Source organism: Rhipicephalus microplus, chromosome X (assembly GCF_043290135.1).
Source record: "Rhipicephalus microplus isolate Deutch F79 chromosome X, USDA_Rmic, whole genome shotgun sequence".
Lineage (NCBI taxonomy): Eukaryota > Metazoa > Arthropoda > Arachnida > Ixodida > Ixodidae > Rhipicephalus > Rhipicephalus microplus.
Window position 1 is genome coordinate 240,201,834 of NC_134710.1, and position 26,128 is coordinate 240,227,961.

At 42.5% G+C, this 26,128-nt stretch overlaps 1 protein-coding gene across 6 annotated transcripts in view; it reads left to right on the forward strand.

The window, feature by feature from the left end:
* LOC119187804 (uncharacterized) overlaps nucleotides 1-26,128 on the forward strand; it is a 214,571-nt gene that overhangs the window by 173,124 nt on the left and 15,319 nt on the right. For 5 of the 6 annotated variants that reach the window (XM_075878856.1, XM_075878855.1, XM_037435889.2 and 2 more), the window contains 9 exons: nucleotides 1,348-1,420; nucleotides 6,759-6,804; nucleotides 8,620-8,783; nucleotides 9,505-9,679; nucleotides 19,795-20,009; nucleotides 20,305-20,465; nucleotides 22,998-23,174; nucleotides 23,337-23,412; nucleotides 23,500-25,127. In XM_075878856.1, coding sequence (XP_075734971.1) covers nucleotides 1,348-1,420; nucleotides 6,759-6,804; nucleotides 8,620-8,783; nucleotides 9,505-9,679; nucleotides 19,795-20,009; nucleotides 20,305-20,465; nucleotides 22,998-23,174; nucleotides 23,337-23,412; nucleotides 23,500-25,127 — 2,715 coding nt within the window. The remainder of the gene's footprint in view (nucleotides 1-1,347; nucleotides 1,421-6,758; nucleotides 6,805-8,619; nucleotides 8,784-9,504; nucleotides 9,680-19,794; nucleotides 20,010-20,304; nucleotides 20,466-22,997; nucleotides 23,175-23,336; nucleotides 23,413-23,499; nucleotides 25,128-26,128) is intronic. The other variant, XM_037435890.2, reaches the window with a different exon arrangement.

The window sequence follows — 26,128 nt, forward strand, 5'->3', positions numbered from 1 at the left end:
AGAATTGAAGTATCTTTGTTAGATCAGGAAATTAATAAAATCAGGTTTCGTAAATCGAGTTTTTATTGTAGTAATAATAGTTATTTATACCATTTGAAGTGAGTGCAGGGAATGAAAAATAAACTCAATAGAACTGTAGTTCACGTAAGTTAGTAATCCTTGATCTTGACTTACAGCAGCGCACCTGGAAGGACATTATGGGTTGTGCATGTCATGCAAGGCTTGACGAGTGGTTATGTTGCTAAGGCTGCATCTTTGGCTAGCATATTGACTATCGACATAAAAAGTAGGGACAGGAAAGGAAACCAAACAAGCAGTACTAGGGTTGCCAGTAGACATCCACTGGCAGGGGTCATCATCGGTGCGTCCTTCCTCGTAAAGGCTGCCATGCTAGCTTAATAGCAAAACACTGTGCAAATTGTACTTCTTAACATCAAACAGAGCTTCAATTTATGTTATGAAAACATTTTTCACGGTTTTGTTGATAAAATTTTATGTGGAAGAGGGAATTGACCATAATTTTCTTTTCTTTTTATGTCAGCCAGTAGATCAGCTACTCCTGTTTTCTCCACAATTCACTCTGCTGTCTTGCCGTCTTCTAAAGTCACTCCTACAAGTTTTCATTCTGTTACATACTGCACAGTCCTTAACTTCTCGAGTTCATTCTCCAGATTTCTGTCTCGCATGTTAGTACTGGCAAAATGCAATAATTGTACACTTTTCACTTCAAGGACAGTGATAAGCCATATTGTGATGATTTGGAGATGCCTGCCATATGTGCTCCATTCCTTGTACTTTGGGTAATTTCGTTTGCATAAGTCAGCTTTCTTTTTAGTAATTGACCTAGATAAATATACTCGTGTGGATTTTATGGTCTTGCCTAATCGAATTTTTTTTTTCACTTGCTATATTGAGCATTGCGTTCGACTTCTGCATAATTACCTTTCACGATAACCAAATGTTTTCATCATGTAACATTTCCATAACTGTTAATAAAATGTGTTGATGGACTTGTTCGTCATGCGTGAGTGGATATGGAAGTGCTCATTGGGGATCTGGACAGCACAACGAACAAAAAAAAAACAATTTTTATAATGAAATATTGACACAATGATCTCCAAAAATTTCAAGATTTTTTTAAATTGCACTAGGCTTTTGCAAATTAGTTTTCAATGGATGTTGTATTTGCTTAAATACGTCATGCTGGATTAGAATATGTCGTTCATTTTAGTGCACCAAGAAAATAAAGCAGTTGTTTGCTTTTGTGCCACTGTCAAGCTAAATAGCTTGAGTGCTTTGGTCTCAACCACTTCGTTCATCTGCTTTCTTGTGTCCACTTTTTGACAGGTGCAGATTGAACAGAAGTCATCAGTAGTCGACAGCTATGTTTCAACATTTGAGAGCAGTAGCACATTACCAGGTAAGGATTATGGCTCTTAATGGTGGGGATGTACATTTTAGTCGGCAGTAACTATAAGAATGTGTCATTTTCTAGAAATTACTTTTTATGCATTTTTTATGGTAGATTGCTTTGAAGGCAATGCTGTAAATTGTTGATGACTTAAATATACGACTGAATTTATGGCACTCTAATTGATAAGCCCCATAAAATGTAATGAGCCTTACTCAAGGGCTAGAGTGGTCATTTGTTTCCTTTACTCTTATTTCCATTGAATTTAGAGCCATCGTTTATTTAGTCACAGCAGCTCTGTGGAAGTGGTGGCACCACTCTTGATGTTCTCTTTCCAACTTATTACATTATTTTTTTCCAGAAATCACTTTTGAAGGTGCCCAGGTTATTCGCTTTTTTTCTTTTTTGAATGCATTCCAATTTTTCTCTTGCCCAATAAGCAAACAAGAAACAAGCCCTTTCTCATTACCTTGAAGCATACTGAATTGCTACTTTGCTTTGGGACGAATATGCTATATTTGCAAAGTGCAGTGAAATGGGTAATCTTTCTTGATTGTATTTTACTTCAGTGTGCATTTATTGAACCAAAGGAAGCCCTGCTCCAGAAGCTCAATACATGGAAAACCGTTGCTTAGCTGGAGGTCGCAAATTTGATCCTGGCCATGCCAGCAGAATTTTGTTTAGGACAAAATGTAAAAATACATGTGTACATTTAGAGTGAGATTTATGTTAAAAACCCCTTCAAGATAGTTGAAATTAATTTGTGTTTTATAATGAACTTGTTGTTGTAGAGTGAAAAATTCCAGAATTTAGTTTTTAAACCAAAAGTAAATTAACTTTTACTGTGTTGCAGGTGCTGTTTCAATTTTATATCCATAGTTGATGTGATCATAAGTTCTATGACCCCTTACCTAAGTAGGCACACTTTCAATAAAACAAGGGGTTACATATGTTTGTACACAAATAGGTGGCATAGAATAATTATTATGTGAGCAAATATCACATACAAATCTATCTTCTTGAATCTTATTTTCAACAAAGCCATCTTTTATGCTGTCATATACTCACTAAGGTGGCTCGCTGGCCATTGTTAGTGCCACTTTGCACAATATGGTTTGTTTGATTCCTTGCCTTGGCTGGCACATTTCAGTGTATGAATAAAATTTCCCGATGTTATACCCAAAGGCAATTTACCATGCTTTGTGTGCTTGCTAAGGAACCCCACATAATCGAATCTGGAGAGCTCCTCTGCAGCCATAGTGTTTCAAGCGGCCGTTCCAAGCATCGGAGACTCAGGAGGAAGACGCTGAGGCAACATGAAGAAACTGAAGGAAAACCTTTAGGAGGTTGAAACACATTAATAATATTTATATGGCAAGCATTTTGTTTTACAAGAACATTTCGCTACATCATGACGATCTCGTGTTACGTGACAATCTCGCCCTGTCTGAGCCCGCGAAGGCTGTTTATAAAGAGTCTCTTTTCACCAGATTTGTAGATGAGGGAATAGCTGCAATTGTGCTGTTGTCCCAACACAGGACACACACCACTTTTGAGGGTGCCACCCATAACAGCCCAGGTCAACGTCCTTGACTTGGGCATGGCCACTGCTCCTGTGGCACCAAGGTGATCTTCCTTGACATGTGAAGGATGCAGGATGATGAGTCCCACACCTGGACAAATGGGTGCATCGAAAGGTTGGCCGTCCTGAGCTACTTCACTGTTCAATGAGCGGGACAGATTGTCATATGGACTGACGCCGCTGTCTCTTCAAGAAACTTGACGTGGCTTGAAATTATTGTGGTCGTCTTGTCGGATACCTCTCGGCGTCGGAGTGCATCACACCTCATTTTCTGACTCTGAAGGGCAATACGCGTGCTAGAATGGCTTTCAGCAGGCCAGCAGCCCCTCGGCTATTTGATCGAAGAACAGGGGACGCCACCTTTCCTTCGGCCCAGTTGCTGATCACAACAATAGCTAAAGGTTACCAGAAGAAAGTCTGGAGATAATGTACACAGCAGATGGAAGTATGGCAGGTAATAGCTTCCAAAGGATGGTCAATACTGTGTGGTTCTGTCTACGATTTGTTCTTCTTGTTTAAACATCTTTGTACTTTGTCAAGAACGGATCTTCAGAAAAATATTGCATTAGAAATGCACTAATCTGCAGTGATTATACAAGTGTGAGGTGTGCAATTACCTTCTCCATTTAGAAATATAGGATTGGCCTTGGAATTTAGGCAAGTGAGCTTTTATAAAGCCTGATAAATAAAGCCACTAAGGTATCGTAGCCTGCAGACACAAAGATGGGGAAAGTCCGGGCTTTGTCCATCATTCCCACAGTCGCTGAATAATAAATTGCAAAGGCAAAGTTCTCTCTAGCAGCCTCAATAGGAAATTCTTGACTACAACAGTCCTTATAGTAGCAGGCTGCTCAAGTCTAGGGCATTTGACACCATTGTTGACATGATCAGTCATTCATAACACCTTTCTTTGTATGAATTGTTGACCTTAAGCATGGAAATAATTCAGGAAGCACTTTTACAATGAATGTATTAACATTAGCCATTTGTATTTTGTAGGGGTTCGAGACTGCGAGTAGCCCAAGAACCCCTCAGGGAAAAGGCAGGGACTGACAGAAATCATGTTTACTGATCGAAAACCGAGCTGCAACTGCCTACTGCTAGCGGCTGCCGCATGCCATGAGCGCACCTGCAATCGTCGTTACTCTCCTCTACCTCCGATTGGCACGCTCGCGGCCGCCACTTCCATAATTTTCAGAAGTCTCAGCTTTGTCCATTATCATCAGTGCGATGTTTTTTTTTTTTGGAGCATATCATTACTTTTTTCACATCGATTTTTTTCAAGGCATCCCATGTTATTTTTAAAGACATGATTTACAGGGCTGCCATTGCACTTCTGTGGAAATTGTAATGCTAAAATTTCATCAGTTTTAAAGAGATAGTGAACAAAATTTTTTGGCACTGGAGAATTTTGACCAAATTGAAAGATTTAGGGCTGAAATTAGTAGACACAAGTTTCTATTCAGGTAGAAGCGGTCAAAAAGTAATGGATTTGTTTTTCTTCTCCTAATGCCATGTCTAGAAGCTGTACTGTGAACTAGAGGAGGTAACATTTAGTGGCCTTGGAAACAGGTGTGTCTATAATGTCAGTCCACGCCAGCGTCTCTCAACCTGGTCTGCCCCACTATGCTTCCTAGTACCAGTACGAATGGCAATGACAGTGAGCAATGCCTCCAGGTGGGGCAAAGCTCCTTAACGGTGAGGCATGTCTCAGCACCTTTGCAGAAGGCGAGAGTGGAATGTGAAGGAGAAGTGAAAAAAAGGGCAGTAGCAGGATAGGAAAACGCGCACCCTGCATTCGCCGCAGTTACAATCCTTTATGCGCCGCTTCGCTTGTGCCGACAGTCATCCAGAAATTCCGACTATGTTCATGACAGACGAATGCTAAAAAATACAGTCGACTCTCATTAATTTAAACTCAAGGGGACCTCTGAATTTTGTTTGAATTATCAAGAAGTTTGAATTATTAGAATTTCTCAGATAACTCTGGGTGAGTTGATATTAAAAATTATAATTAGGCATTGATTTTATCACATTTAAAATTTTAAGTATTTTTAAACCCTAACTGTATGCAATGAACAGAAAGCAAAGGTGTAAGGTCGACAAGTTTATTGGCCATTTACTGCTGATCAGACCTTTTAAATAACTAGTGAATTGCCAACTGCTTCTTTGCTATTGGTATGTGCCTTCAACAAAGCTCTCTATACCAGTTGAGAAGCATCACGGTTTACCATGCATACACTTTGTCTCAAACATTTGTTAACTAGCAAAGTCTTTTTTCTTGAAAGCCTGAGGTGCTTATTTTTCATTTTTAGGCTGTTAGGATTATATAAGCACGCTAATTTTTAAATAGGAGTGGGAAAGCAGCAGATATTTTTTTTGTATGGAACTGCAAAAAGTATAAATAATCTAATGATAGAGTTTGAATAAACAGGCTTTGAAATACATTGAAAGAGTAGAGGGCCAACCGAAAAATTGATTTTTGCTTGAAATAACCGAAAGTATGAATTATGAGAGTCTGAATTATTCAGAGTCTACTGTATGTGAAATAAACTGTTTATTAGAACAGGCACGTCTTCTGGGTGGAATTTCAAAGTTCATTTTTTATGATTTTTATTCAGTATCTTTTTGAGCACGTTTAGTAAAGTTGAGTCTTGTTATAATGAACTTGGATACTATTGTGAATTAAGTTATAGGTATGAACTTTGGTTAGTCACTCTTCATTTCGGTGACCCTTATCTTATTATTATCATCACAAAAACGAAAATGCCAGCACTATTGCAATATTGGCTGTAATAAAGAAATATTTACTTCACACAAGGCTCAAAACTTAAAACTGAAACCGAAAATCGCATGGACATGGAAGCAGCTTTCTTTTTTATCGTTTAAAGACAAGGGGGCAAAACTTGTTAGTTTCAGGAGTGCTTCTTGAAACGAAGGTGAACAACGGAGGCCTGTATTGTCAAACTTTGTTCTTTTGTAATTTAACCTTCTCATGTTACAGTTTATTTATATTAAAGTGCAACAAGGAGACCGGTAGGTGCTACCTCATTCATAGTGAGTTTGAAACTTAGAATAATACGTTCTTGTGCCTAGGATTTTCGTATGGGCCAGGTTGCCAGTTGTTAAGCCGTTCTTTATCTCTACTGGTACATTAACCTATGGTCCCAATGTTACTACGTTACGAGGTTCGACTGTATAAGGTAGAATGCTTGATTTAGCGTTAGCATGTTCCACATGTGAAGTATTTGTGGTGGAACACTATTCCCAATAGTTTTGGGTAGCATAAACGAGCTTGTGGTATAACCAAGAACTATCGTTAGGCATAGGAGTGCGCTGAATTGAAAACTTACATTGGAAACCATGATGTGTTACTGGCCATAGCCGAGTGCCGAAGCCAGGTGACCCAAAGTAAGCGCCAGCTGCACTGCTTACTGCGAATGACTGATTTCTCCAAGGTAGCCGGACGAGATAATTTCTGCTACCTTGTAGTCAAGTTTCCCTGCTGCAGCAGGAAGCCGTGATTTTAAGACAAGTGCCATGTTTTGTTATTGTGCTTTGTGCTTGCTATTGTGCTTTGTGCATTATGTAGTCTGGTCTCGTTATATTTTAATGAGTAGCATGGTGCCACTTACGCTATACTGTACCTCTCTCATTTCATTTAGTTGTTGTTACTATGGCACTGTTTTGAAGATTATAAGATAAAAAAATAATTTGGTTGCTGGATTTCAAACTTGTTTTACACTTCATTTATTCTGTTTGTAGAGCTCCCGGAAGACTCGACGCATTTAAAGCTCAATGCCAGTAAGCGGTAAGTGCAATTTTATTAACCTCATTGTTGTATTTCTCCTTGCAGTGTTGTGTGAACTTCATTTGTTTTTGAGTTTCTAGAAGCTGCTGCAAATAAACTGATTGGGCCCGTCACACATTTCGGTGTTATTAAAATATGCGCTCTTAAGAAGATTGAGGTGTGAAACAAAGGGAGACACCTGCAGTAGTGGCCACATCTGAAGTAGCTCTGAAGGATTGCGAGTACACTTAAATTTTTTGAGTGCTTGTAATGTTTACAGGAAACGGCAGGTGCACCCATGCGCAAATAAAGAATGCATCATGTCCCTTGATGGCCCCTTTCCATTATTTGCGGGCTTTACTGCAATGTTATGTATGCTTCATTGCATAATGCTAATACAAAGCTGACTACCGAGACCCCTGTGGCTGTCAGTTGATCAGAGAGCGAGAGTGCTGGTTCAGGTTCTATGTAGTATAACAGTGGTGATAGTTTTGATTAATGCCATTTAGAACTTGCAGTCATGGTATAATGTCCAAATAATTTGATGATGAATGTCTTTGGCATCTGAAATTTCAGACATCCATATTTGTTGGGAGTCTCGAGAATATATGCAAGCGCCATGAAAGCATTCAAATTATTGAGTGTATAATAATCATTTGTTGACTGTACTGAAGTTCCCATCAGGCAGGCATTTTATCAATTTCCTCAAAAAATAGAGGTCCACAGATTTTACACAAGGGAACATTGTTGGAAGTATGGACTGTGTTTTTATTTACTAATACTTTGCTTGGTATTTCTATGAGAAAGGTTCAAAAGCGCCGCCAAATTCAACAAGGCAATGCAGTTATTATTCAAGAAGACACTGTTAGAATGTTGTGCAAAGCTAGTTTAATCAGTGAGTGTATTCAAGCTAGTTTTTGTGTGTAAATGAAAGCTACAAAAACACATTGAATTATGCTACTTGATCAGCACTTTTACATGCTAGAACTTTTCATCTCAAGTCCTGGAGTATATTAAAATATGTGCTTGTAAAAAATGACAAAGGTGCAGCATAAGAGGAAGCTTGAGTGGTGGTAGATATGTAATCTTTGTTTCAAAATCAACAAGATTAAACAGATGTTTGAAGAATAAAGAGGTGTTTGCTCCTCTGTTAGAGCACAGACTCCTGTATTTCATTAGTCTCATCTATGAAAGGCTCTGCAAGCAATGTGAGGAGCTTCACTAGAATGAAGGATTTTTTCCTTGTATAGGCAGCGACATGGATGAAGGCACAGGTTTGGATGCAAAAAATAGTGGAGGGGAGGGAGATAAGGCTGAAGCAGATCTTCTGGGGTGTGTATGTACAGTACCGTTCATTGTTAAAGGGAACACTACAGTGAGCACCGTTCATATTGCCAGCCTTCTAGTAGCAAGTGGATAGGATAACAATGTTTTTGCACGGCACCAGTCTGTCAAAAGAAGCCAAAACTACCAATCACTGGTAGTATCATGTGGATCTAAGCCACTATGCCTTTGCGCGAGAGAGGGATCCTAACATGGTGTGCACGAACGTGTTCTTTGTAACAGTGAACCCGACTGTATATATTCTATTTGTGTTTCATTTTCTGCTGAATTCTTGACCTGTCAATGGCTAACGAGAATTGTGAATTGATTGTTGACAGCCGCTGTATCATAATTTTCTTAGTTTATAGTGCCGCAGTTGCACCATAATATAAAACTACATCAGAGTAAAGTGTTGTCCTTGCCAACGCTTGCTTTGCTTTTTTTTGATTTTTTTCTTTCTTTCTGCAAGTATGTGAAAATTGTGACTGTGAAGTGAATACAACATGCGTGTAGGTTCCTGGAAAAGCGACAGCAGAAGTTGCAAGACCGGCGGAAGAACGTACAGAAATTGCTCGAGTGGCAAAAAAAGCTCAATGCAGAAGAAGCAAGTGTACGTGCCCTTGAGCGCAGAGCCCTTGCCAGGCTTCGGGCACGTGGTGCAAAAACTCCACCCCAGAGTGAGTGTTGACACAATCACCGGGTGAAAGTTCTCAGCGGCAGAAAATGCACGCCTACTTATCCATGAATCCTGGGTGAGGGGAGGGGAGGTGTTAGTATGTTTTGAATGCAGGTGAAAAACTTTTGTGTAGGGCCAGCATTGGGCTCTTCACAAAATTATTATTTTTTTTACCTAGCCGTTACTGTTCATTTGATCTGGGAAGGCAAAAAGGTTTTATAATTAGTAAACTTGTTTTGTTAATCGAGTTGGACAATTTGAAATGCAAGTTATATTCATCTCTGTGTAGTTCAGCTGACATGGCGAAACTGACCTCTCTTGGAAGGCAAAAAAAAATTGGTTGCCTATAAGAAACATTTCAATAAAACATACAAAATATGTGTATATGTGTTATCCAGTTAATGTACGAATTGGAACACTGCAATGCCTGGATCATATATAATTCATTGCTTAGCCTTGCACTAAAGGGTATCCTGCCTTTAGTGTCATTGAAACTGTAAAGAGCAGAACCTCATAGCTTCAGTGTGTAATATTTACAGCATCTACAGTATAAATAAGGCTCACAACTTACTGAAGGTATTGGCTCAAGAATTACCCTAAATATCTTTGAAATGAGATGTTAGCAAACCAGAATCTGAAAGTGATTGGACATTCACAGTCTTTCTTCTTTTTGCATACTTCTGTGTTTCATGAATGCAAATCGGACTCATCGATCACATCAGCTCCATTCCTAGCAGATACGCCAACTTCCATATCTAAAAATAATGGTGTGGTGAGAAGTTCAACATATCCTGAAGGTGCCTCTATAGAGGAGGAGGTATCTGAAGAAGTATGTGTGGAGGCGCCACCAACAACAGAATCCATTCAAGAGGAGGCAGCTGTGACAGAGCCAACAAGGTAGGGAAAGCTGATTTTGGGGTTGGGATTTATTCATGCTGTAGTTTTCGGTTTAAAGGGACTGACAACTGGCCAGAACACGAAATGAGATGACTTCACAGGTTAGAAGATTGTCCCTATTAGTGACTCAAACCAACCCTGTTTTTCTCGGGAGAAGTGGAGTTATGTTTTTATTTCTTCATTGAAAAAAAAAAATCGCAAAATAGCCTGTGGCGCCACCTGGTGGCAAACAATTCAATTATCTGATCTGCCCTGTCATGTGACCGTAGACTAGTGTACCTAGTCAACAATTTTCTTGTTAGCATTGAAATATTGTTTGCTTCTTCACAGTGAACAATAATACTCCATAAAAATGTACATATAGGCCTGCGCTAGTAGTACGCGTTAAAGTGGGGCTGCCTTCGCATGACGTGATTCATTGCTCGTTGCACCCCCGCGTTGGTCTGGTGGCTAAGGTACTCGTCTGCTGACCCGTAGTTCGCGGGATCGAATTCCAGCTGCGGTGGCTGCATTTTCGATGGAGGCAGAAATGCTGTAGGTCAGTGTGCTCAGATTTGGGTGCACGTTAAAGACCGCCAGGTGGTCAAAATTTCCGGAGCCCTCCACTACGGCGTCTTTCATAATCACATGGTGGTTTTGGAATGTTAAACCCCACACATCAACAAAATCAATCCCTTGCTTGTCAGCGCATCTTGAGCAACTTTTTAGCATGCTCATGAAACCATGTATGCAGTTTCCGGGTCGCTAAGATTTTGGAGGAACCTGGTTTTTTCACCTACAAATTGTCTCAGAAATTATGTGTACTGCTATTTGGCACGGCCACACATATGCGCAGTGATGTTTTTGGTGACTTGGCTTCGTTCGTGTGTTGAGAGAGTAACGATGCAACAAGCCATCCATGACACAGGCGCAGCAACCTTGGGCGCAGGTGCACGCAATGCGGTACAAATACAGAGAAGCTGTATGAAGCCACATTGTCTCATAATTTGTGTTATTTTCAAAAATAGTTGTAAAGCTCAGAATGAACATGGTTAGGCATAGTTAGAGAAACTCCTGTGAAAGCAGAACGACAGCATGCACAAGTCGCTTAAAGGACTACAGGCATCGCGATCGATTCTCAGTGTTGCTGGATGAAAGAGCTCATTCTTGTTTGGAGCCTTTCAGATCGAAGAATTATGCATATAAAATAACCACATGCTTTTGGGACTAACTACTGCAGCTACAAAGACTACAAAGGGTAAGCTTTCTGTCGCATCCAAAAGAACTGGGCTGGGAAAGATAAGCCGTCGGTTTCTTTAAAAAAAAAAAAATATGAGTGGTTCATCACCGGCGAAGTAACTTAGAAGGCATAAGCATTGCAACTGAATTATGATAAGCCATCTGCAAGCCTCAACATCACCCCAACCAGTGAAGCATTGCGTAAATCATTGCAGCTCGAGATGCAGACATGATGCAACAAGCATCTGAACCCTATATCTTGCTTGGTGTTCGACCAATCACGTATATGCCCGATGCACGATGTTATAATTATGGTATCGGGCTTTTATGCTAGAGGCCTTGGGTTCAGCCCCTGTGGAATCATCAGCGATAGCGTTGAAAGCTCATTTTGCAGAGATTCCAGTGTCGGGGTCTTTGGTTGTGAGCAAAAAAGCAGTGAGCGATAACTCGAAGTAGATGTGAATAAAGATAGTAGGTGATGGTGAACTCTGTCTTTCCTTGTGGCACAGTTTTAGGTCTTCACCAAGAAGCGAAGGCAGGCTAGCGTTATCGATCGCTGTAGTGTTTGTATGTGCAAGTGTGTGTGCCAGTGCGAGCACATATTTCCATCGCATTCACCTCTTAAATGGCCACTCACCAGGCCCCATACCAAATTTTAGTTAGACCGTGGTAGTTGTTGGGTGTCCGTTGAGAAACATTCTGCCCCAAAATTTTTTGGATCGGTTCATTAGGCACTGAGAAAACTTTTTTTTTTGAAGCGGCGCGAAACGAGGATGAGAGGAGGCAAGCTCGAAACTTTTGCCACTTTTCTGCGTAGCCTTCGCAAGCCAAATCTCTTCCCTAGCCTCTCAGGCATCCGACGAAGAGGAGACGTGCGCATGACGTGCCCGAACAAGCCCGACCCCATGCACGCGGGCGGCGTTTTTTTTTCTTTTTTTGACCAGCGTTGCTTTGAGGTCTGCTGCCTGTTTCTGCGAGATGGTTTTTTAACGCTGGCTTAGACGTGATAGAATAAATAAGCACAATGAGTGTGCGAACGCGTAGGAGCCTTCCACGACTGTCGTATGCTCGATGTGATGACCGCGGAACCGCAGGGACACGAACCCATGTGAAACCCCGGTACATTAGCCCCGCATCTCACTGCAATTCACGAGGGAAAAAAGAATGCTCACATTTCTTTATTGCATCTCATTGTTTATTTAGAGATTTATTAATCTCTTCAAGCAACAAATTCATAAACTACGCATGTCGTGTTAAATCATTTTTGTCATGTCATGTGCCACTGTTGGCAACGTCAGAGCATAGTCGTCTACGTAGAGGACCAGCGTCACTGCATTGTCGTGTAGGTAGGGTAATTAATACGCACACGTCATGCCCTCATTCTCTGGGCATGTGCTCGCAAAAATAAGGGGGAGCAGTGTTCATTTCGAAATTTGACCCATTTCCACGACGCGTAGCGTTGTAAATTTTGGCAGTTGGGATCATGAACACCTCATATACAGATTGCGCTTGTCAGCTCAAAATTGTCAAACCTGGTGAGTGGCCCTCTAAAGGCATAGCTCAGGGGTACCCAAATTTCTAGCTTTTTTTTTTTTCAAATTTATTCTTGTCTTTTAGTTTTTTATTTTTGTTGTGCCACTCTTCTAATTTTTTAAATGTACATTAGTGGGTGCTAATATGGCGAGTAGACGACTTGTGCTAACTTTTCGCTTATAATGAGGCTTCTCAAGATATCAAATCATAAAAATATACAGCATTGTTATTAGTCGTAAAGTTGCCATAGATAACCCATACTTCAAGAACATTTTTTACAGTAATCATGTGGAATTCTAGGGCTACAATATTGTCACGTTACTCACGACAAACTTGATACAATGGGCTCGTTGAGTCGACTAGCCAAGCAGCGGCTCAGAGAGATCGTCTTTGTCCTCTTTCACTCTTCGATCTCACCCAAGCAAACCATGTGGCAATAGTCCCCCCCCTTTGAAAGCATCGACTCGATGCTCGTAAAAAAAAAAAAAATGAAGGCATAGACACGCAGATATAGAGAACCAAAAGAGGGAGAGTGCCAGTACTCGCAGCGCAAATGAGGAAGTTTCGTCAACGCTTGCGCCAAGCGCAAAAAGAAAAGGCATAAAAGCACAGGAGAACACAAACAGCAGCAGCAACGCAAAGTCACGGCATGTCGTAGCATGTGAAACCACAAGGGCTACTGTGTGAAGTAGGGCTTCAGCCGAACGACATGCACGGTTTTGGGCAGAAACTGTCGACGAGAAGACGCTGCGTCGTCCCGAAATACCTCGTAGGTAACATCTGTGCTCGTCTAAGAACCTTGTACGGTCCAAAATAACGGCTTAGGAGTTTTTCAGATAATCCTGGTCGCCGGACAGGGATCCACACCCACACTCGGTCCCCAGGGTGGTAGGTGACATTTCGATGACGGAGGTTGTAACGTCGTGCGTCTGCATCTTGTTGGTGACTGGTGTTTATGCGAGCTAGCTGACGAGCTTCTTCGGCGTATTGAGTGTATTGCTCAGCGTCTTGAGCAAGTTCATTGCTTTGGTCACACGGAAGCATAACATCGAGCATGGTTCGCACGTTGCGTCCGTAAACAAGTCGGAAAGGTGGAAATCGCGTTGTTTCTTGCGTTGCCGTATTGTAAGCAAATGTGATGTATGGAAGAATCTCGTCCCAGGTTTTGTGTTGTACGTCCACGTACATTGACAGCATGTCCGCTATGGTCTTGTTAAGCCTCTCTGTCAGTCCATTTAATTGCGGGTGATAAGCCGTTGTTTTTCGATGACTTGTGCAGCTCAGTTTAAAAATTTCCTCCATCATTCGTGCTGTAAATGACGTCCCTCTGTCCGTAATCACACATGACGGGGCACCATGCCGTAGGACGATTTGGTGCACGAAGAACAGTGCGACTTCAGATGCCGTGCCCCAGGGTAACGCTTTTGTTTCAGCATAATGAGTAAGATAATCTGTCGCAACTATAATCCATTCGTTCCCAGAGGACGACAAAGGGAAGGGCCCGAGAAGGTCCATTCCCACGAGGTCAAACGGTGTCCGCGGTGGTGCGATCGTCTGGAGCAGGCCCGCGGGTCTCACAGGCGGAGTCTTGTGGCGCAGGCACTCACGGCAGCCTTTCACATATCGATGTACACTAGTTGATAGTCGCGGCCAGTAATACTGTTGGCGTTCTCTGGCGAGAGTTCGCGAATAGCCCAAATGTCCTGACGTGGGCTCGTCATGGCACGCAAGGAGGATCTCATCACGCATGTCGGTAGGAACAACGAGTAGGAAGGCTTTGTTGCTACCACAGGCATTTTTCTTGTAAAGAATGCCTCTTCTTAGACAAAAAGAGGACAGTTCGCAAGCAATGTGTTGAGGGACCTGAGAGTTGCGGCCTTCCAGGGAATCAATGACTGGGCGTAATTCGTCGTCTGCCTGCTGCTTTGACATAAATTCGGAGTCGCTAACTGCTCCGAGAAAGGCATCTTCATCTTCGGAGCCCCTGAAAGCGTTCCCCACAGGCGCTCGAGAAAGTGCGTCGGCGTCTTCCTGTTCGCGCCCTGACCTGTACACAATCGTAATATCGAACTCCTGCAAACGCAAACTCCACCGTGCAAGACGGCCGGATGGATCTCTGAGATTTGCCAGCCAGCAGAGCGAGTGGTGGTCAGTCACCACTTTGAAGGGACGACCGTAAAGGTAAGGCCGAAAATTGGTCGTCGCCCACACGACTGTGAGGTATTCTTTTTCTGACGTAGAATAGTTGGTCTCGGCTCGAGAAAGAGTACGACTGGCGTAAGCTATCACATGCTCAACGCCGCCGTGTCGTTGTACAAGGACAGCGCCAAGTCCGACGTTGCTGGCATCTGTATGAATTTCTGTAGCAGCGTCCTCATCAAAATGGGCAAGAACAGGGGCTGTTTGCATTCTCTGTCATAACTCTGTGAACGCTGTATCTTGTTCTACGCCCCAAGTAAAGGGTACGTCATCTCGGGTGAGTCGCGTAAGAGGTTCAGCTATCTTAGAGAAGTTGGCGATAAATCGGCGATAATACGCGCACAAGCCGAGGAAACGGCGTACTGCTCTTTTATCTGATGGGACCGGAAAGGCGGCGACAGCAGCAGTTTTGTCTGGATCAGGTCGCACTCCATCTGCACTAATGACATGTCCCAGAAATTTCAGCTCTTCATAGCCGAAATGGCATTTTTGAGGTTTCAGCGTGAGTTCAGCTGTGCGAATGGCTTCCAGAACCTTTCTCAGACGCTTCAGATGTTCTTCGAAGCTCTCGGAAAAGATGACCACATCATCGAGGTAGACAAGGCAGCTTTGCCACTTCAAGCCAGCGAGAACTGTGTCCATCATCCTCTGAAAAGTGGCTGGTGCCGAACAGAGGCCGAAGGGAAGAACTCGGAATTCATAAAGTCCGTCTGGAGTCACAAACGCGGTTTTTTCTCGGTCTCGTTCATCCACTTCAATTTGCCAATAGCCACTCTTTAGATCGATGGACGAAAAATACTTCGCGCGTCGTAACCTGTCGAGGGAGTCGTTGACCTGCGGAAGCGGGTAGACGTCTTTTTTTTGTGACGCTATTAAGCTTCCTGTAGTCAATACAGAATCGCAGCGTTCCGTCTTTTTTCTTCACTAGAATGACTGGTGAGGACCAAGCGCTGCTGGATGGTTGAATAATCCCATCATCGAGCATCTCTTTTACTTGTGTCCGAATAGCCTCGCATTCTTTGGCAGAAATGCGATAAGGCTGCTGCCGGATGGGGCGGACGTCATCGTCGGTAATAATTCGATGCTTCGTGAGGTGTGTTTGACGGACTTTAGAAGAAGAGGCGAAGCAAGATCAAAACTCCCTTAAAAGGTCATGAAGTGCAGCCTTTCTCTCGTCTGACAGCGTCGAATTAATGTCGATGCGGTCTAGAAATTCCTCATCCTCATGCGTTTCCTCGGACGCGAAGCATTCCGTGACATTGGCAACAGGGTCTCCATAAGCTAAGGTGGTTCCGCGGAAAAGATGCCGGTGCTCGTAATTGAAGTTCGTAACTAGTATCGTTGAATGCCCATCACGGACGCGCACAACACTTCGGGCGGCGCACACACCTTGGAGCAGCAGAAGTGATAGGTTGCTTTCAGCCACCACGTCGGCGTCTTGGAAGTCTTCACAAGTGACTTCGATGGGAACAGTTGCTCGAGGTGGCAGCGTCACACTGTTGTCAGCAACACACAGTGCAGGTCTACGGCAGTTATCAGCGTCTCGATCTGTTGCGCCTTGAGTCGAGAAGGTCACGATGCGCTCACGGAGATTTATGATGGCACCGTATTCCCGAAGGAAGTCCATGCCGATAATCAGCTGACGCGAACAGTCGCGAAGAACGAGGCAGCTGAGCACAAACGTTGATGCACGAATTTTCACTCTTGCGGTACAGCGACCCAGCGGTGTTACAACGTGTCCTCCAGCTGTTCGAATTCGCGTTCCATTCCACGGCGTGATCACTTTCCTGAGATCTTTCGCTAGCCTCCCGCTGATAATCGAATAGTCTGCACCAGTGTCTACCAATGCACTGACCTGAAGACCGTCAATCAGCACAGGTATGTCGAGTGACACGCGGTTACTAGGTTCAGATGTGGATGTCAGCGTTTCTTCGGTACTGCGATTATTCTCTGACGAAATGCCTTCGGAATTGCGTGCAAGCATCGATGGAAGGTCTTCCGCACTTTGAGTCCCAGTGACCTTGCCCCCGAAGGCCGCTGCCTTCAGTTTTCTTGACGAGGGCTTGGGGAGCGTTCCCGTGCCGTCACCCCGAAACGTGGCCCAGTGGCTGCGGGTCTCCTCGGAGATAGTGACCGCGATTGCCGTCATGTAAAGGGTGCACGCTGTTGCGCGAGATACTCTTCGATATCCCTTGGCCTTTGACCGATTCGGGGACGAGGGGAATTGATGGAAAATCCGCGCAGTCCAAGTTGCCGGTATGGGCATTCGCGGTAAATGTGACCAGCCTCACCGCAATGATAGCAGAGGGGTCGTCTGTCTGGCATACGCCAGAGATCAGACTTGCGTGTCGGTGCACGGCGACTATCGATGTCCAAATCAGCGTGCGCTGACTGAATCGCGACTGACGGCATCATTGTCTGGAGCGGGACGTATAGCATTGTCTGGATCGGTACGTGCATCACTGTCTGGATCGGGACGTGCGGCACTGTCTGGGTCGGGACTCCTTGACCAGAAAGAGGCGTGGTAGATCACAAGGCTTCCGCGTACGTACGACGGTGACTGTCAGTAGACACAGGAGCCGTTTCCGGATTAACCGACATGGGCGGAAAACGATGGGCGTGCAGCACCTGCTGGACCTCGTCACGGATGACACTGGTGATAGAACCAACATCGATTTCCTTGTCCCGTACATCTTTTCCATTTATTCCCGGACGACAGATCAGATGATCTCACGAATCCATTCGGGGCTCTTGCTCCCAGGGGTGGCGAAAATTTTGGGAGTTGAGGCAGCATTCACTTGACGGTCAAACAGGGCAGGCCGTTGGTGCAGTACTCGCTCCATTGTTGCCGCTTCAGTAAGGAACTCAGCAACACTTTTGGGGGGACTACGCACCAAACCAGCAAAAAGTTGTTCCTTCACAAACGCATGAGGTGGCGCAACTTTTTTTTTTCTGCCATAGCAGGATCCGCTCGCTTGTGTCATGTCCTCGACGTACATCGAGACGGTCTCGTTGGGCATCTGGATGCGTGATTGTAGTGCACGCTCCGCCCGTTCGCGCCGGTCGGGACTCCTGTAGGTCTCCGGGAGGCGACGCTGGAACACGCGCCAAGATGTCGGAACATCATCCCTGTTCAAAAACCACGTCTTAACACCGTCTTTTAGGCAAGTGTACACGTTCCGGAGCTTCGCGGCATCGTCTCAGTAATTGATCGCTGCGACACGTTTGAACTCACTCAGCCAGTCGTCAATATCTTCATGCTGCTCTCCGTGAAAGGGGCTAGGCATGAGCGGGTTCTGGACGGTGCAGTAGATCGGCATGGAAGGTGTCGGAGCTTGCACGGGATCTTGTGTCGAAGTCATAGTCGCTGCGTCAGTGGTTGGTGTGTCGGGCGGTAGGCCTCGTTGGCGGCGGCTTACTCTATCAACAGGAGTGTCCACGGGTGCAGGGCTTGTGTTCCGGCTGCTGGGCGGGGTCTTGGTCATCGGGTGGATCGCGAGACGTTGTACCCAGCACCTCCACCAGTCTTGTCACGTTATTCACGACAAACTTGATACAATGGGCTCGTTGAGTCGACTAGCCAAGCAGCGGCTCAGAGAGATCGTCTTTGTCCTCTTTCACTTTTCGATCTCACCCAAGCAAACCATCTGGCAATATTATCTGCTCTATCAGTTCTTTTCGTTACTGTTGTATGCATTGGATTGAAATGTCTATACAGCGGTAAAGCTGTTATATGATTGCTATATCATCTATGTCAATGGTTTGGTTTGGTTAGTAATTAACACGAATCTATTCATTCTAGCACGTTTATCTAAAAAAAACATTATTTAGAACAATTTCATTTGTTGTACTTTTGCTTTTGTTCAGCAAAACTGCCAACTCTCTTCAGTAGTTTTCAAGAAATGTATTTTTTGGGGAAAATCTGTTGTTTCGTATATATTATTTTACCCTCAGTCATGCGCCTTGTCACTTTGAATCATATGACATGCATATTTAGACTGTGAATTTAGCTTCAGTTAACACAATTATGTGGTATGGTATGGTACAGACATATTAGTTCTACATGATGCGCCCTGATGCAGGTTTTATTCTTCCGCTCTTTCTTTATAATAAAATACAGGCTGCTTGCCCATGATTTTGCCAGTTTGCCAAAATTATGTATTGAAAATGAACAGTAGGAACAAGGGAAACTAAGGAGATCACCGATTTTTATTGCGATGCTTGTCCATTACCTATATTTTTACTTTTGAAGGCTGCAGTGTGTACAGTAGTCAAGGATTGAAATGGAAGCTTAGGGCTAAGTAATGGCCGTACTTTCATTTTGACAGTCTTTAGTTTGGGTCATGTTGGTGTAATTTTGACTTGAACACATAGACGTGTTTAGACACCAGATTACTAGACTTTATTATCCTCAGAGACCAGACTTTGTTATCCGAAGTTTGGCATAACAGTCGTGATACTAAAAATTGTGATGTCGCATTTGAGTTCATGATAACACTGTCTGCCACAGTGGAACAGTGATTATGGTGCTTGGCTGCTGACCTAAGGGTCCCGGGTTTGATCCCAGCCACAGCGATTGCATTTCGATGGTAGCAAAATGGTAAAGGCCTATGTGCTGTGGGATGTCAGTGCGCGTTAAAGAACACTAGATGATTAAAATTTTCAGTGTTTGCCTTTATGGGGTCCCTTATAATCATGTCATATAGCTTTAGTATGTAAAACCCTATGGATTAATATTGTTGTTGCTAATTCATGGACACTGTACACGGCTGCATCCATGCAGCCTTAGAACTTTAATATGCTATGTACAGTATTATTCCATGTTAGTGAAAGATCTCATCAGTATTCCAACACTCATATGGTCGTACGAAAGCTAGCATTGATGTCTATTTGAATGTTGCTCCAAGTTACAAAAATGCCCATGCAAATGGTTTAAAAATAAAAGTTCCATAAGTTATGTTATAGTTAGGACAAGCAAACCTCGGGTAAAACAGTTGTGAGTACTTTTCGTAGCATGAAATTTGCTTTTGTCATATTGGGTATGCATTCATGAGGTTGTGCTGTGAGAGCCCGTTTACTCACTAATTTCTCACCAACTCTTGCATGTCAAGGGAATGCGGTCATTTTCTGTTCTCTCATTTTTGCTTTGGGGCATTTCTTAACAGTGGTGACCAGCATGAATCAACTATTAACAGCAAGGTTGTGGCATCAGCTTCCTCTGAGGCAGAGGTCTCCACACAGACTGAGAATGTCATTAGGCATAGTAGCAGCAGTGGGGGCCGCAGGAGCCCGATGGTGATCAAGAAGCCATTAGTAGTCCGAAGAAAAGTTCGTCGAGATTCTAGTGGCTCCGAAGATTCTTTCAATGTGTCCCTTTCGGGTGAGTAGTTTTTTTTTATATCACATCTGTTTTTTTTTATTTCTTCAGTTTGAAATATTCATTCAATTTGGCCCCATCTATATATTTTATACATACCGCTAGCCCTTCTGGTTTCATCGACTTGGAGTTTTTCATTTTCTTCTTCTCTATTACCATTATTGAATTGAGGTTCTACTTCAGTCATCTCCTGAGTCTACAAGCCACTGTTTGTTTTTTTCCCAAAAGAAGGAAAAGCAAATGAACGTGGTCACCTTTACATCCAAAGTAAGTGTTGCTATGTGTTGTGATTTTTCAGAAACAGCCTCAGACCAGAGTGACATTGAGTGCCGAATCATAGCACTAAGTCAGGAACTCAAAAAGCGGCAGTTAGAGGCAGAGCAGCTAAAGCAGGAGCAAAGACGCCGCCGCACTGAAGTGCTCCGTGAACGGGAGGAATCCCTCAAGAAACACATAAAGGTGGGTTGTGAGGCTTCGCATTTTAAGGGTTTTATTCCTGTCACCTTAAAAGATGCTTTAGTTTTGCATCTGTCTTTCGAAATATAATGGGTGAAAATTTTCTAGTTGGCCCATATTTCTCACCCACTAAACTAAGGACATTTTAAGTGTGAACGCCACAGGTAAATGACTCTTCATTCTCTTTGCTTATCATCATCACTTGTACATTTTTGCCATCTGTACATATCATCATCAATGTGACTTAGCTTGAGCCCGGTTGAATAAAGCGATTCCTCATAAGCGCTAGAGGTGCTTTTCGATCCACAAATTCTCTCGCCCATTCTCGCTAGAGCTCTGCTTGGGTCATCACGTAAAAGCATCTGCCTTATTAAAAACAGTTTAAGGGACATTATAAGAAAGTTGTTAGTAATAATGCCAATGTAAATAGTGTATCGAATGTTTAAGAGAGAAGGTTTTAGTAAAACTGTAGTTAAGTCCATCATGTTCATATGAGGGAAAAGTTATTTGCATGAAAAAGTTAAACATGCATTTTTCATGCTCAAATTGGCTTAGTAAATGAAATATTCATTATACATGCCTGAATGTAAACTTGCATAATTAGAATTACAAAAAAATAAAAAAAAACTAGCTTTAAAGCTTGTGTTTACATGGTCATGTAGCCATTAGTTCAAATTTTTTTTGTAAAAAATTCACCAAATATCTGGTGTACTGTGTTCGTTTTATTTATTTATGAAGAAAATGGCAGCTAGAAACTAAAGCTGCACGAATGGCAAAATTTTGGGTGCGAGGCAACTTCAAATATTCAAGTGTGAGTGTGAATATAATATATTTAGATTATTTCTCGAATATTTCTGGAATACTTTTCAATTACTTTGAATCAAAATTTCAGAAAAAGCTGGTGGAAAGGAATTTTGAGCATATTGTTTGGAGATAGCAAGCTGAAAGTGTTCTTTTGACTAGGTTGATGAAGCGCTGGCCGTGTGCGAATGTTGTCTTATCAGGAATGAGGCAATGATGAGGCCGAATTGTATTTATGTACATGATTTGGTGCAACCAAGGTGTTGCTAACAACACTCTGTGCGTGAGAGACAAAGATGTTATTTACTCAGGCTCTCCTCGTCATTTATCAACTTCTGTGGAAGCCCAACTGATGTGGCGGACAAGGGTCTGCTCCCTTTGAGCCCAGAGTTCCAAATCTGCCTCGTAGATGTCAGTATATAAGAACATCTAAAATTTTGTACGCTAAAAATCTCCAGCATCCAATTTTTCTAACTTCCTTCATAAATATCAGGTTCAAAACAGCATCGAGCCTCCACCTCTGCCATATCTATCGTCTCTATGTTCAAACCAGCATTATCTTGAGAATACATTTGTAACCGTCGCAGAGCCTGAAAGGTAGCTTTGGCTCAATATGAGTGTGTGATGGGATGAAGTGTATGGAAAATTTGAATGGGCTATTGTCAATCAGACGTTGACTGTATTTGTTTTCAGGAAGCTGTAATAGTTGAAATAGTAAAATTTTGATGCAAATCGAATCTAATAACAAATGCTATTAGAAAAATATTTGAAATTTTGAGTTTTTACAAATCTCTACTAGAAACATAACATAAAAGTGGCATTTTTGATAGATATTTTGAGAATATGTCTCCTAACATTAATGAACTATAACTCATAAATAATGCAATGTTATTATTAATGATTGATATCATCTTTGTGTTCATACTTATGCACTTTTTTAAGTATCTGCTTTCACAAAATCTTCTAATATGAACATATTTCAGCTCATTGTATGAGAAGTATTTTTTTCTTTGGAAGAGACTGCCCATGGTCTTTCTGCCAAAGAGCTGAGAGTGGGCAGTCTAAGCAGTTACAAGTGAAAGGAAAGCACAATAATAAAACATGTGCCAATACAGTGGGCAGTCTCTCTTTGGCAGAGAGACTGCCCACTGTATTGGCACATGTTTCATTATTCCACTTTCCTTCTACTTATAACTCGCTTAACAAAACATGTTATGGGGCTAGTTGGTGTTAAGTTCTTACTTGAAATATTGTAGCACTACATCTTGCAAGGACAAATGTTCCGCTATAACATCGAGGACACAGCGCCCGTCTTGTCATGTAAAGTCATCAGTTAGCTTAGCACGAGCATTCTGATGCGTGACTTGGACTACTTTATGCCAGCTGTGAAGCGCTGGGAGCTCTTGCCAAGATAATACCACTGTATGCTTGGATAGTATGTCAGCATGCATGGGTAATATCTCTGCAACAAAACTCAAGCTGTGTGGCGCTAGTGGCAATCAAACTGTTTTAAGGACACTATGCAGAGCGTTTGTGTTAAGTTTGCTGACTGTACTTCATATTGCCCTTGAGAAATCTAGTGTACACTGTTTTAAATAAGAATATAACTTACTTGCTGAGTGTATTTTTTATGTTTTTGTTGTCCCAACTCTTCTTTTTTTGTGTGTATGTTCTACATCACCATTTATTTTATTTCACAATATCTCACACTTATTTTGTTGTGGCTTATTCCAGCTGTATGATAAACTGATTCAACAAGCAAGGGAGGAGCTACAGAAGGAGCTGGACATGGCTCAGCAGGAAAAAGCATCATTTGTAAAGCCACAAATCAAGAAGCCTCGCGCTGCCGAACAGCGGAAGCACCGGCTTGTGCAGATGAGTTCTCCCGAGAGTGGGGCACAGCCAGCCTTGGCAAGTAGTTTTTTGTCTTTTGACAAGCAGCAATAATTTTGTAATCAATCAACCAGTGGAAGTCATGTATTTTTTTAACATGTCTCCTGCAGTTTCCTGCAGTTTATTGGGAATAAAGGGTTCTTTGTTTCATTAATTTTCCTGTACTTGTGTACTTTACAGGTACCAGAAAACAAGGAATCCAAACTATGCACTGAGTCACCAGTGGAAGTGTTGTCTGGATCCTTGAAAAAATCTGGTAAGTGTACTGTCTTCCATTGCTTCTAGCAGGGTTCCTGTTTTTTGAAGCACTTGTGTCAATTAATATGTCACACCTTTATTTCAGAATCTGAAATTGCTACTGAGGAAGAGCAGTCCAATGAAGCCTCCTCATTTGTCTCATCTGGTACCGAGGAATTGACCCCCAGATTAGCTACTCCACCTGTTACTGATAAATCACCCCCAAGGACATCTATGTCATCTACTTCTGAAATTTTGGAAGAGTTTAGCAGTAAGGAGGTTTCTGCATCTGCTTCTAAAGGGGACACTGAACAACCAGAGGCAATATTTTCGTGTGCTAGCTCCAAGGCAGTTGAACAAAGGTCTTTCGTTTCCAAGATTGAACCTGTTGCTGAAGACTCCTTGCTCATTAGTGCAAAACTCACTGGTGAAACAAATACCCAGGATAATACTTCGACTCTTGACAAGACTTCTGGAGCTAGTAATAATGCAGAAGGTGTTTCTGTGAAGAACAGTGTTGATCCAACATTTATGACTCAAAGTGACGCTGTCAAAGACGAGACGCTGTTGAGTGACGATGCCATCAGTGAAAAAATCTGTGCAACAGCATCTGAAAGTCTCTTATCTGAAGGCAGCATGAAAGATCAGGAAAATTCTAATGGCCAGCCTGTGAAGGAGGCTAATATACCAATCACAGACAACTCAGAGTCCCAGAATGACACTTCTGAGGGAATACTCTCTTCTCTTGGCGAGAATGAAAATTTTATGAGCCACGAAGCCAAAAATGAACAGTCTTGTGAAGTGGCACCAGTATTTGAGAAAGAAAGTAATAAAGAACTGTTAGGCAACATCGAAAACTCCACTGAAGTAGCTGTGCCTAAAGAAGCTTCAAGTCCTTCCAGCAGCAAGGCTGCTGATGCGCCAGCGAGTCTGTCTAGCTTAGAGGATGAATCAACAGTCACCGAGGAAGTAGCAGAGTACACAGAAGAGATTGTACGCAGTACAGTTATAGATTCAAGCTTGTCTCGTGAAGAAGCAATTGAAGAAGGAAAAGTTGATAAGGCAGTTAATGGCATCCTTTATTATCTTCTAGAGGATACCATGAAATCCCTGGTAGGCAGACAGGACTCTTCAATACCATTTGCTGAAGAATCTAGGACAGTGAAAGCAGCTTCGTCTGATGAAGTTACTAGAAAAGTGCAGGGTGAATGTCAGCTTTCATTGGATTCATCAGCTAGATTTGGCTATTTTACTGCACCATCAAATCAAGAAGTGCTGTCTGCCGCAGAGAGGAACTCTGATGAGCTCCATGTCCAGCTCACTGACAGAGAAACATTGGCTGGTGCTGTAGGAGATAAGATGACAGAAATAGCTGATCAACTTCACAGCTCCTCCTTAGAGGCTGGTAAACCTTGGGTCATGGAAGTGATTGATGTACTTGCTGAGAAGCTTGTTTCTGAGGCAATAGACTCAGTAGTAGTCATTGCAAAGGAGAAGGGACTGCTCACTGCCATGTCTGTTGAGAGTGACAGTCATAAGTCGAACGTAAGCCAGAAGGTGAGTGCGATCCTTGCAAGCATTGAAGAAACGAGGAACAGTCGCGAGTTACAGAGGCCACAAGACCTGATGGTACTCTCAACGGATCTTGATGATGAGGAGTTTTCCTGGAAGGACGCTTTAACTTCCCCAATTTTCACAGTGAGTGAGGATGCATCTGCTGAGATGAGTCCAAAGGTTAGTTGATTTGTGTGTTGTCTACATTGCTAATTTCACCAGCTTTTGGACCCTCTGATGTTTGTCATTTGTACACATTTATGTGCTGATGTGTAAGGCAGTTGCTTATATACGTGTCTCAGTATGTTCCATAAAATTGTACTAAATGTATTGGGAAAACAAATGTATCAGGAATTGCACATTTGTACAATTGTACAAATGTATCGGGATTACTGCATTCGCTGGAAGCAGTAATCTAGCATTAAATTATGTTTATTCAGTATTATGTGCAGCATGCATGTCAAACCAGCATATCGCAGTATGCTTGGTGCCTGGGCTGCAGACAAAAATACTACAATAGTAACAAAATCCAATAAGTCTAGCTCTCCCTTAGATTTCGAGCCTTTCATGCGGAAAAAAGCTCGAGAGATGCTGGCACGGCTTGTGGGATATGCTTCATGTTGTTAAACAGCTAGGAAATTCGCTACACGTAAGGAAATCTTGGTGAACTGAGGTCACAATAACATCATGGTGACTTAGCATAGGATTTAGGTGCACGCTAAAGAACCCCAGGTGGTCGAAATTTCCGAAGCCCTCCATTATGGCGTCTCTCACAATTATATCATAATTTTGGGACGTTAAGCCCAAGATATTTTTATTATTATAACTTAGGATAGGACATATTTGCGACACATACCTGCTGACTGGTGGTGAACCACCTGTCTGTGAAAGACGTGGCGAGTCACTTGCCATTCTGCCCATCTTGTTAGAATGCCATGAACTAGGAGCTAAAAAAAAAAAAGGCTCCTACCCATGCCATACTGGTAGTATATTTACTGCCGCCATCTGTATTAATTGGTATTGGCTGTCAAATAGTGTTTGCATTTTTTAAGAATGTTCACACCCTGCCATATTATTTATTTTATATATATTTTACACATTTATATAGCAATTGAGGGCCCCTATACATTCTATATCATAATTCATTGGTCATCAATAATTCATTAGTCATAGTCATTGTA